Raw genomic sequence first — 12,052 nt, forward strand, 5'->3', positions numbered from 1 at the left:
TGTGCTTGTAGTCCCAGCTACTTGGGAGGCTGATGCAGGAGGATCACTTGAGCCCCAGAATTTGAGGCTGCAGTGAGCTATGATTGTGCCATTGTACTCCAGCCCAGGCAACAAAGTTAGACACTGTCTCTTTAAAAAACAAAAACAAATAAACACCCTGAAATGGAAAAGTCTGTGTAATTCCATAAATTCAGTTTCATTACCTATTGTTGAAAAGGAATAACATTTTTGAACTTTATCTAAATTCAAATCTGGCAAATCTAGGAATAGGTAGCATAAGCATTTCATATCAAAGATTTGTTTGTTTTCAGGTGAAAATAATCCAAGAAACTCTTAAAAGAAAAAAAATTTGATGGTTTTCATTTCATAATTTTAGTACTCTGGGTTTTTCACTGGGTGATATTTTATATGTTCTCTGAAAATTATGTAACCCTTTTGAGTGAGACTTGTAAGCTATCAGTAGCTATGCTGTTTCAATATGTTAATTTTATGTGCTTTTATTATTATGAAATACAAGCATTACACACTTTAATTGGTGTCTTGGTTTGTTCTTTTAAGTCACTCTGAGAGGAGTGATACCAATGAAAAAAGGTCGGCAGATTCAAATGCTAAAAGGGAAAAACCTGTGGTGCGCCCAGAAGAAATTCCTCCAGTGCCAGAGAACCGATTTTTGCTGAGAAGAGATATGCCTGTTGTCACTGTGGAGCCTGAGCCGTAAGTAGGGTGACTAAGCTATATGTTTTCATTTCTCTGACAGACAGTTCCATCAGCTCATTGCAGTTCTATACTCCTTTATTGAATAGAATCCATGTTCAAAACACTTTGAAAGATACTGTGGGAGTATTAGATTAATGAATGATATGTAAGATACGGGAGATACCAGATTAATGAGTGATATGTACCCTACCTTTCAGAATTCACATTATACTAGTAGGGAAAGGAGGTTGGGCAAGTTGGTCAGGGGAAAAGTTCTTTTTTTCTTTCTTTCTTTCTTGTTTTGTTTTGTTTTGTTAGGGGAAGAGTTCTTATTGGGAAGATCTGGAAAGATTTCATTACTGATCTTCCAGCCTTTGCTTTTCGTTAGAGGGATGAGGTTCTGGTTATCAGTACAGAAGGTTAGTTGAATTCTTTGGAATCCAGTCAAGTGATGAAACATGTGTTCCAGTTTGAATAGTGCATAATTAATTGCATAGTGATTATAGATGTAGTTTAGTATCATAAATATGTTAGTGTTGTTAACTTGCTCAGAGATAACTTCTCTGCATTGCAAAAGCTAATGTGTGGCTTTAGTGTTGGTCTCAAAAAATAGTGTTTAATGTATTTTGTGTATTAGGCTCAAGTTCATAATTATTAAAAGAAAATTACATAAACAGAGATACCAAAATGTCTGGTGTGATAGAGAAATTCCTTAAGGACAATTATTTTGAAAGCTGAGAAGTTGCGTTCCTGTTTGCAGTCAGGTCTCTACATAAGGCGATCATTTAGTTCATTAAGTTTAGATCATTTAGTTCATATTTTTATACCTGATATTGTCTTATTTTAAAAAGCTAATACAGGCCGGGCGCGGTGGCTCAAGCCTGTAATCCTAGCACTCTGGGAGGCCGAGGCGGGTGGATTGCTCGAGGTCAGGAGTTCGAAACCAGCCTGAGCAAGAGCAAGACCCCGTCTCTACTATAAATAGAAAGAAATTAATTGGCCAACTAATATATATATGTAAAATTAGCCGGGCATGGTGGCGCATGCCTGTAGTCCCAGCTACTCGGGAGGCTGAGGCAGAAGGATTGCTTGAGCCCAGGAGTTTGAGGTTGCTGTGAGCTAGGCTGACGCCACGGCACTCACTCTAGCCTGGGCAACAGAGTGAGACTCTGTCTCCAAAAAAAAAAAAAAAAAAAAAGCTAATACAAATTGGCATGTATCTTTGAATTAATAGCTTAACATGGTAATGTTTTTATTATTAAAAATTGTAGCTTCTCACGCCTGTAATCCTAGCTCTCTGGGAGGCCGAGGCGGGCGGATTGCTCAAGGTCAGGAGTTCGAAACCAGCCTGAGCAAGAGTGAGACCCCGTCTCTACTATAAATAGAAAGAAACTAATTGGCCAACTAATATATACAAAAAATTAGCCGGTCATGGTGGCGCATGCCTGTAGTCCCAGCTACTCGGGAGGCTGAGACAGAAGGATCGCTTGAGCCCAGGAGTTTGAGGTTGCTGTGAGCTAGCCAGACGCCACGGCACTCACTCTAGCCTGGGCAACAAAGTGAGACTCTGTCTCAAAAAAAAAAAAAAAAAAAAATTGTAGCTTGTGAATAAATTTCGGTGGGATGTTTCTTACAATACAAAACACCAAGTTCATTGATCAAATCCATTTGACTTTCAGAAGGTAGGAAACATGAAAGATTAATTTCAGTATTACATGCTAGGAGTTAGCAAACTATAGTTCATGGACCAAATTTGGCCCACTACCTGTTTTTATATGGTCCATGTTTTTAGATGTTTAAATGCTTGGGGGAAAAAATAAAAAGAATAATAATATTTTATGACTTGAAAATTATTTGAGATTTATATTTCATTATCTATAAATGAAGTTTTATTGAAACACAGCCATACCCATTTGTTTACATATTTTCTTGGGCTGTTTTTGTGCTACAACAGCAGAACTGAGTAATTGCAACGGAGTTTGTATGTGGTGTTCTCATCCCTTTACACTGCTACAAGGTATACTAACTTAGTGATATAGCTACAACTTGCCAGTATTTCATGTGCTACACATATCAGACATCTCATCTGTGTGGAAAGATGTTTTTAAATATGAATGAAGAAATACATAAAATTTCCTTACAGATCAACATTACCCGGTGAACAGCATTAACATTATTTTGATAAGGGATACTAACTTTGAACCCTAAAGTATCCTGATTAGTAGACCTGTATTACAAAAAAAGATTATTAATATAATTCAAATTTGTCAACAGAACATTTGTGGAAATTTGTTTTCTTTTTGAAATTATACACAAAAAAACCATATTATACGGTTCCATTTATATGAGTTTCCTAGAATAGGAAAACTCATAGATACAGAAAGTATTTATAGAATAGAGGTTATCAGGGGCTGGGGAGAGTGAGGAACGGGGAATTAAGTGTTTAATGAGTACAGAGTTTCTATTTAGGGTGATGAAAAAGTTTTGGAAAGATGTGTGATTGTTGCACAGCAATGTGAATGTAATTAATACCACTGAACTATATATTTAGAATGCTAAAGGTGGCAAATTTTGTGTTTTATATATTTTATGTAAAACACCACAATTAAAAATGTATTTTAAAAATGCTTATTAATATAATGCCTGATACATAGTAATTGCCTCATAAAAGCTAGCCATAGTCTTAATAATAATAGACACAAGATAAACTGAGTTATAAAAAGACCTCTCATGCAAGGAGAACTGTAGGTGTCACAAAAACTATACCCTTAGAATTACCCATGTGATAAGGGAGTAGATTCAAAGCATTAGAGGACAGACAGCTTATAGTAGAGTGGGAGAGACAGCTATAAAAAATGACCAAAGCAGAATTAAGCATCAGAGTCAGGAAATACTTCAGTATTCCCTTAAAACACCACTGTTTTGACAAGAGACATACAAAAAAAAAAAGGGGATTTTTTGTTTAAAGGTAGTATTGTACCTTTAAAGGTAATAGTGTTTAAAAGATAATATTTGTTTAAAGGTAGATACTAGTTTGGTGTTTCTAATCAATTGGGTTACCTTTTTTTTTAAGCTTTGTTATAAATAAGGGTTTCCTTAGAAAATTAGGTTATGTGAAATGCCTCATTCTACAAGAGTATTGGATAATTGAAGTATTTTGGTATTATAAGGGCATAAATTTTGCATTTGTGTCCTTAATGTAATTAAGGAAAATGCCTAGCATTTGCTTATTTTTAATTTTCATCACAATCTTCTTTTCTAGGAAGATTCCTGATGTTGCACCCATCGTAAGTGATCAGAAACCATCTGTATCAAAGTCTGGACGGAAGATTAGAGGAAGGGGCACAATTGTATGTGTGTTAAGACTTTTTTCAAATTACTTACCTAAAGAATCAAAATTTTTTACCTATAGGCAAAATCTTAGTTATAATTTTAGGTATAATTCAATATCTGTTCAAGGCTGTATTTTCCATAGTTATGGGAAGGTACTGCTGTTAGATCAGAGTTTACTGCTGTGTTCGAATGGCTTTAATTAAATATGAAATGAACACATGAAACAATCAGTGAGTATGCTAAGAAATCTTAGTATGTTGCATAATCTAGGCTAATGAGTGTAACCATTAGGACTTCAAATAGGAAAATTTCATATAGGATTGTAGGTGAAAATCTCAGCCTTTCCCATCTCCTTTAATGCCTTATGTCTGAAATAACTTCATACCGTCCTTTTGGTACTTGAATCGTTGCCTTTGATGGGATCTGAGATTGGGCTTTACCTAACTTTGTCCTATAGCAGACTGTGACTGATAGGCATTTTTACAATAGTTATTCCCTTCTTTGTTTTTAAAGCGCTATCATACACCTCCAAGATCAAGGTCCTGTTCTGAGTCAGATGATGATGACAGCAGTGAAACTCCTCCTCACTGGAAAGAGGAAATGCAGAGATTAAGAGCATATAGACCACCAAGTGGAGAAAAATGGAGTAAAGGAGATAAGTAAGAGCTTTGAACATAAGCATAATCCTATGTATGCTATATTTTGAATATTACAGGCATATAGACTTTATTCTGGACTTTTCATTAAAGATTCATAGTCAGAATTAGACTGTGACCAAAGGGAATACATTTGGGAATACTTGGTGAAAATGGTGCTGTTAACTAGATAGGATAAATGGTTTTGGGGTGGGCTTTTAAGTCAAAATTCTGTTTTTTTTAACAAAAGCTATAAAATCTCTTATTAATTTTAGATATAATTAGGATTTAAAAATTATATAACAGATTCTTTCGAAGCCAGGTCTCTTAGTCACTGATTAATTAATTAATGGGAACACTTGTACTTAGCTTGTGCATTAACTTCCGACCTCAAGGACTGTTGCTTCTTTAGAAGCATACTCATCTCTTACCCTCAGTGGCACGCCACAATGGAATATAAATTGTAAGAATGGGCTGGCCCCACACTAGCTAGTGAAAAATATAACAGTGGGACCTTGTATAATTCTTTATAATAGAATTGTCCTTTTTTCTGCAGGAATCCTGCAGAGGGGTTTGAAATTGGGAGAAGGAGGAAAAAGTGTACATCTACTGTTTGGAGGTGGCTAGACATAGTTGTACTGAGAACATTCAGTTTTGAGCCCTGAAATTACCACTGAGATTGAAAAACCTGCATCTATTTTCGTGTACTTTTTCTTCAATTTCTGTTTTAAGTAGTTTAACTACAAAAAGTCTTGATTACCTCCATGAGGCAGAGAGAAAAGAACAGTCATGTTAGCTTCTTAAGAAAAAGAGGCTTCTCTTAAAAACAGTTTGGGCAACTATATCTTGTATCTGCAGAGAATCAACAAAATTGCTTGGAAATTTGGTTGGTTTGACTCTCCTTCAAAAATTTCTCCTGAAGGCAGAGGGCTGTGAGCAGATTATGCAAGGAACTCTTGTACTTTGAGTTCAGCAGTGCTCTTGTGATTAGTTGGGTTGGTTTTCAAAAACATTGTCCTATCAAATTTGAAATTCTTTGCTTAGCTTAAAAATCCTTTTGCAAGCAAATCTATCAGTAGTTGTTAGTGTGTCTCTAATAAAGTCAAAACCAGCTGTGTAATTCTTTGATTCATGCTTCCTGCATGTGCTTAAAGTGTGGATGGAGTCAAGAACTTTATTATTAACAAAGCTTTGTCAGTGCTTTTACATTCAAAACAAATGTGTTTTGAGGCATAGAAAACATGCTTATAAATAACTGCATGCATATTATGTCCTTTTCTATAGGTTAAGTGACCCCTGTTCAAGCCGATGGGATGAAAGAAGCTTGTCCCAGAGATCCAGATCATGGTCCTATAATGGATATTATTCAGACCTTAGTACAGCAAGACACTCTGATAGTCACCATAAGAAACGTAGAAAAGAGAAAAAGGTTAAGCATAAGAAGAAGGGTAAAAAGCAGAAACATTGCAGGCGACACAAACAGACTAAGAAGAGAAGGGTTGTTATACCCTCTGACATAGAATCCTCAAAATCTTCCACTCGACGAATGAAATCCTCTTGTGATAGAGAAAGGAGATCTCGTTCGTCCTCATTATCATCTCATCACTCATCAAAGAGGGACTGGTCTAAATCTGATAAAGATGTTCACAGCTCTTCAACCCATTCCAGCAGATACTCATACAGATCGAAATCTCACTCACGGTCTTATTCTAGAGGAAGCTCAAGATCAAGGACCGCATCAAAATCCTCATCACGTTCTCGAAGTAGATCAAAATCCAGATCTAGTTCCAAGTCTGAGCACCAAAAGACAGCATCAAAATCACCAAGAAGAATAGCTTCTCAGTTAAGTGAAAGTAAACCAATTAAAACAGAACCTTTAAGAGCAACAGTGCCACAAAATGAAAATGTAGTAGTACAACCAGTGGTAGCAGAAAATATTCCTGTAATACCATTAAGCGACAGTCCCCCACCTTCAAGGTGGAAGCCTGGACAGAAACCTTGGAAGCCCTCTTATGAGCGAATTCAGGAAATGAAAGCTAAAACAACCCATTTGCTACCCATCCAAAGCACGTATAGTTTAGCAAATGTTAAAGAGACTGATAGTTCATCATCCTACCACAAAAGAGGAAAAAATTCAGAAAGTGATCGGAGTGCATATTCAAAATACAGTGATAGAAGTTCAGAAAGTTCAGCAAGGTCAAGGAGCAGATCTTCTAGGAGTAGGTCTTATTCCAGATCGTATACAAGATCACATAGTCTAGCTAGTTCACATTCAAGGTCTAGGTCTCCATCGTCTAGATCTCATTCACGAAACAAATACAGTGATCATTCACAGTGCAGTAGATCATCTTCATACACTTCTGTTAGCAGTGATGATGGAAGACGAACCAAGAGGAAACTTAGATCCAGTGGGAAGAGAAATAGCACTTCAAATAAAAGGCACAGCAGCAGTTCTGAAAAGACACTTCGCAATAAATATGTCAAAGGCAGAGACAGGTCTTCCCATCAGAGAAGGTATAGTGAAAGCAGGTCGTCTTTAGATTATTCTTCAGATAGTGAACAGTCAAGTGTTCAGATTACACAGTCAGCACAGGAAAAAGAGAAGCAGGGCCAAATGGAAATAACAACTAATAAACAAGAAAAAAGCAGAGATGAAGAGAAATCCAAGCCTGAACGGGAAGGCCCTCATTCCAAAAAAAGAACTTTGAAAGAGAATCTTTCTGATCACTTTAGAAATGGCAGTAAGCCCAAAAGGAAGAATTATGCTGGGAGTAAATGGGATTCTGAGTCAAATTCAGAACGAGAAATACCTAAAAACAGTAAAAATGATTCTCGGCCATCTTCTGATAAGGAGGAAGGTGAGGCCACATCAGATTCTGAATCAGAGGTCAGTGAAGTTCTCATCAAAGCCAAACCTACAACAAAATCGTCAGCAAATGCTTCACTACCTGATGATAATGGCACGTGGAAATCAAGCAAACAGCGGTCCTCAACCTCTGATTCTGAGGGGTCCTATTGCAATTCAGAGAACAACAGAGGAAAGCCACAGAAGCACAAACATGGGTCCAAGGAAAATCTTAAAAGGGAACACACCAAAAAAGTGAAAGAGAAATTGAAAGGAAAAAAAGACAAAAAGCACAAGGCTCCAAAACGAAAACAAGCATTTCACTGGCAGCCTCCACTAGAATTTGGTGAAGAGGAAGAGGAGGAGATTAATGAAAAGCAAGTTACTCAGGAGTCAAAAGAGAAAAAAGTTTCTGAAAACAGTGAGACCATAAAAGATAGTATTCCAAAAACTGAGAAATCCTGTGAAGAGGGCAACCTTTCAGGCAAACATAACACAGTGACTGTTTCATCAGATCTTGATCAGCTTACTAGAGATGATAATAAACCCAGCATTTCTCCCACAGCTTTAAATACTGAGGAAAATGTAGCCAATTCTCCTCAAAATATTCAGCATATCGAAGAAAGTGTCGCCGGTGGAGTAGAGGATGTACTTCAAACAGATGACAACATGGAAATCTGCACTCCTGATAGGAGTTCCCCAGCAAAGGTAGAGGGGGTTTCCCCTCTAGGAAATTCACACCTTGACACCCAGGATGTAAGTGTTGTTCTGAAGCAGGATGTGCAAACGGAAAATCCTGAAACAGAGGTAGTAAAACAGGAAAGCAGCGTGTCCGAAAGCAAAGCACCGGGTGAAGGAGAAAAACAGGAGAGCAACTCTGCCAGCTTTGCCAGTGCCGGAGAAAGTACTGAGAAGAAGGAGGTGGCTGAGAAGAGCCAGGTCAACCTCATGGATAAGAAATGGAAGCCCCTCCAAGGTGTGGGGAACCTAGCAGCACTTACTGCTATCACCTCCAGTGCTGTGGAAGTTAAGGCGTTGACCACTGTGCCTGAAATGAAACCACAGGGCTTGAGAATAGAAATTAAAAGCAAGAATAAAGTTCGGCCTGGGTCTCTCTTTGATGAAGTAAGAAAGACGGCACGCTTAAACCGAAGGCCAAGAAATCAGGAGAGTTCAAGTGATGAGCAGACACCTAGTCGGGATGGTGATAGCCAGTCCAGGAGTCCAAGTAGATCTCGAAGTCAGTCTGAAACCAAGTCGAGACACAGAACAAGGTCTGTCTCCTATAGTCACTCAAGAAGTCGATCGAGAAGTTCCACGTCTTCTTACCGGTGAGCAATATTCTCTTTCCTTTTTTTCTCCCAAGGAGTCTTTTATTGTTTAGCTTGGAAGAACATCAGAATTAGGGACAGGATCACTATTTCCAAATTCCTGGAGGGGAATAAGAGGTCTTGTTCAGGTCGTGTGACCTGGAGAATAGATTGAGGACATAGGGAGTGGGAATTTTAGGAGAAGAAATTGGGCTCTGTGTAAAAAACTGTTGCTGTCAATTAAAGCTCTTTAGCAGTAGAAATGAGTTGCCATGATGAGCGGCAAGTTCTCCATCTTTAAAGGTGTGAGGCTGGTCCCTTGCTAGTCTGTGATGCCTTAGAAGGGAATCCTGAATTTTAGAATACGTAAGATTTACAGATTAATTAATCTGACCTTCCATTTTTACGCATGTGGAAGGTGAGGGGCAGAGAGACAAAGTTACCTGCCCAAGCTGATCTTTATTTAGGTGGAGTGGGGGGAAGGGTAAAAATGATCATCTTTAGATTAGACTTGTTATTGTTTTAGTTGCTTGTAACTTTTGTCATCAGCATAGAGTAGATATTACAGAGTATGAGAATTAAAAACTAAAAAAGTTGGTGATAGTGGTATGAAGTTAATAAATAGTTGTATTGCATTTTTCCTTATAAATATTTTATAGTTTTATCTATCTTTTAATTGCTCATATCCCTTATTATATCCTGTGCTTGACTTTCTTCATTTGAACTTAAAATATCTTAAGAATCTTTGCCTATTTTTTCCTTTCTAATGATTCATCAGTCTTTTTCTTCCCTTGCTCACCTAGACTTGTTAAAAAAGGAAGCACCACTTATCATCTGTGATAACTGTCTCCCATTGACTCCTCCATTGCATGCTTGCTGTCTTTTGTACCCCCATGTCACTAAACTGACTATGGCTTTCAGGTACTTGTGCAGGGCCAGGGCCAGGGCACGTTTTGAGCCGTTCTGGAAGCCCTGTGCTTCTCCCTCCCAGACCATTCCATCCTTGTGTTGTAGTTTCCTCCTCCTCCTCCTGGCCGTCTCTCTGAGTTCCTATGGCTAGATGCAGTTGTCTGTTGAGCTACTCCAGCTTGCTGTTTGCTCACCATCTGCCTTACCATTTACACTGAGACAGCTCTGAGCTGCTGGTGATGCTGGCCACTCTCCTCATTTACCTTCCTACGACTGCTTTAGAGTGGGTAATATTTTGTTTTATACATGAAGACAGTGAGGCATAGAAAGGCTGAGGAATTTGTTCTGGGGCTATGTAGCTAACAGGTAGTAGCCTGAGATGGATAAGCCTGGGCACTGCCCTGCCCTCCTGGGCCTGATATCCCTGACTAGGCTGGGAGCTCCTTGAAGCCAGGGACTGTGTTTGCCTCATCTTTCAGTCACCCCACGGGTCTGGCTTTATAATTTTTGGTTGAATAAATGACTAGAATCTCATTAGAACATAATAATGTATTCATCTTCTTGCAGATAAACTGGAAGCAGGTTGTGTCTTCCAAAACATAAGTGCATACCGAATAAAACCTGTTGTGATATTACATAGGTAGCCTATACACAGAAGTATTGTTCTGTTCCTGATAAAAGGTTGAAAGCAGAGGGAGAAGGGGGGGGCAAGTGAATGCAGAGGGGCAGAACTGTACTACTTAAGTTTTTGTTAATTTTACTAAATGTTAAATAGATATAAAAAATAATGATTAAAGTATAAAACATATAATGGATACTCATGTACCTGCTATCTAGCTTAAAAAATAGAGCTTTAACATCCATGCCTCTCTACTTTCTTTCCTCTCTCCTGGAGTTAACCATTATTCTAAACTTTTGTTATAATTTTGTTGTTTTTCTTTATAGTTTTACGAAACACAAATGTTTTTATAAATAAAATCCTTTTCTATATATAGATGTTCTACATTTGCCTTTTTTCACTCAACATTGTATTCTGGAGATATATCTTTGTGGATACATGTACCTGTAGTTCATTCATTGTTCTACTTTAGAATATTTCGTTGTATGTCCATGCCTTAATTCTTTTTAAGCCATTCTGCAATTAATTGTGATGTGGATTATTTCCCTTTTTGATGCTACAAATAGAGCTCCTGTGAACGTATTTGCACCACCCTTTTCTGGTTTTCCTTTATTTTATTCTTTTTGATTTAAACCACAGTTGTTGCTGGATTGCCTCATTAGCTGTCAGTGTCATAGCTACTGTGAGGATTTTGTGAGAGACCTTTCCTCTTGTTAGGTGTTCCCCTTCCTGCCCTGCCAGTAATTAATTTTAACACCATGGGGAGTTAATATAATTATTTGTTTTTTCACTTGTTTTAACTGTAGTTCAAGAAGCTACTCTAGAAGTCGGAGCAGAGGCTGGTACAGCAGAGGCCGAAGTAGAAGCCGGAGTAGTTCCTACCGCAGTTACAAAAGTCACAGGTAAGCTTGTGATCTCACCCTGCAGTGTGGTCACCATGTCATGTCCTCTTTTTAAGAGCTCCATAGGCAGAGTGGGCTAGCTGTTGAGAAGAATCTTGTCATGGCTGAATACCAGCCTGGCCTATTTTCTTATCTACTTCTTTCAAAGAGCAATGGAATTCTTTCTGGCTATTCCTAGGATGGGATCTTATCAGAGTGAGACAAGAGAAACAGTAGAAATATTTAAAAGAGGCCCTCCCACCTCCCCCACATACATCTTCCTTAACCTAAGTTCACATCTATAATCATTTCTCTCTTTCTTTTTTCCGAGACAGAGTCTCACTCTGTTGCCCAGGCTAGAGTGCCGTGGCATCAGCCTAGCTCACAGCAACCTCAAATTCCTAGGCTTCAGCGATCTTTCTGCCTCAGCCACTCGAGTAGCTGGGACTACAGGCATGCGCCACCAGGCCCAGCTAATTTTTTCTATATATTTTTAGTTGTCCAGCTAATTTTTTTTTATTTTTAGTAGAGATGGGGTCTCACTGTTGCTCAGGCTGATCTTGAACTCCTGACTTTGAGTGGTCCTCCCGCCTCGGCCTCCCAGAGTGCTAGGATTACAGGCAAGAGCCACCACGCCTGGCCTGTAATCATCTCTTGACATGAGTTAGAAATTGGGATGGGAGGATTGCAGAGAGGGGACCAAAAAGAAGACGTATGGGGGGTAGGGCAGCAGATTTCTAGTTATCTTAAGCTTCTTTCCTTCTTTTTCCATTACTGCAGCTTTACTTTACTTATAAGTGTCCTACCTGTACAGACCTTTCTCC

At 38.4% G+C, this 12,052-nt stretch overlaps 1 protein-coding gene across 8 annotated transcripts in view; it reads left to right on the forward strand.

The window, feature by feature from the left end:
* The window catches only part of NKTR (natural killer cell triggering receptor), a 51,864-nt gene that overhangs the window by 33,979 nt on the left and 5,833 nt on the right, over positions 1 to 12,052 (forward strand). For all 8 annotated transcript variants that reach the window (XM_076006722.1, XM_020284055.2, XM_012770264.3 and 5 more), the window contains 5 exons: positions 559 to 714; positions 3,959 to 4,046; positions 4,543 to 4,688; positions 5,949 to 8,840; positions 11,154 to 11,249. In XM_076006722.1, coding sequence (XP_075862837.1) covers positions 559 to 714; positions 3,959 to 4,046; positions 4,543 to 4,688; positions 5,949 to 8,840; positions 11,154 to 11,249 — 3,378 coding nt within the window. The remainder of the gene's footprint in view (positions 1 to 558; positions 715 to 3,958; positions 4,047 to 4,542; positions 4,689 to 5,948; positions 8,841 to 11,153; positions 11,250 to 12,052) is intronic.

Source organism: Microcebus murinus, chromosome 1 (genome assembly GCF_040939455.1).
Source record: "Microcebus murinus isolate Inina chromosome 1, M.murinus_Inina_mat1.0, whole genome shotgun sequence".
In the NCBI taxonomy this organism is placed as follows: domain Eukaryota; kingdom Metazoa; phylum Chordata; class Mammalia; order Primates; family Cheirogaleidae; genus Microcebus; species Microcebus murinus.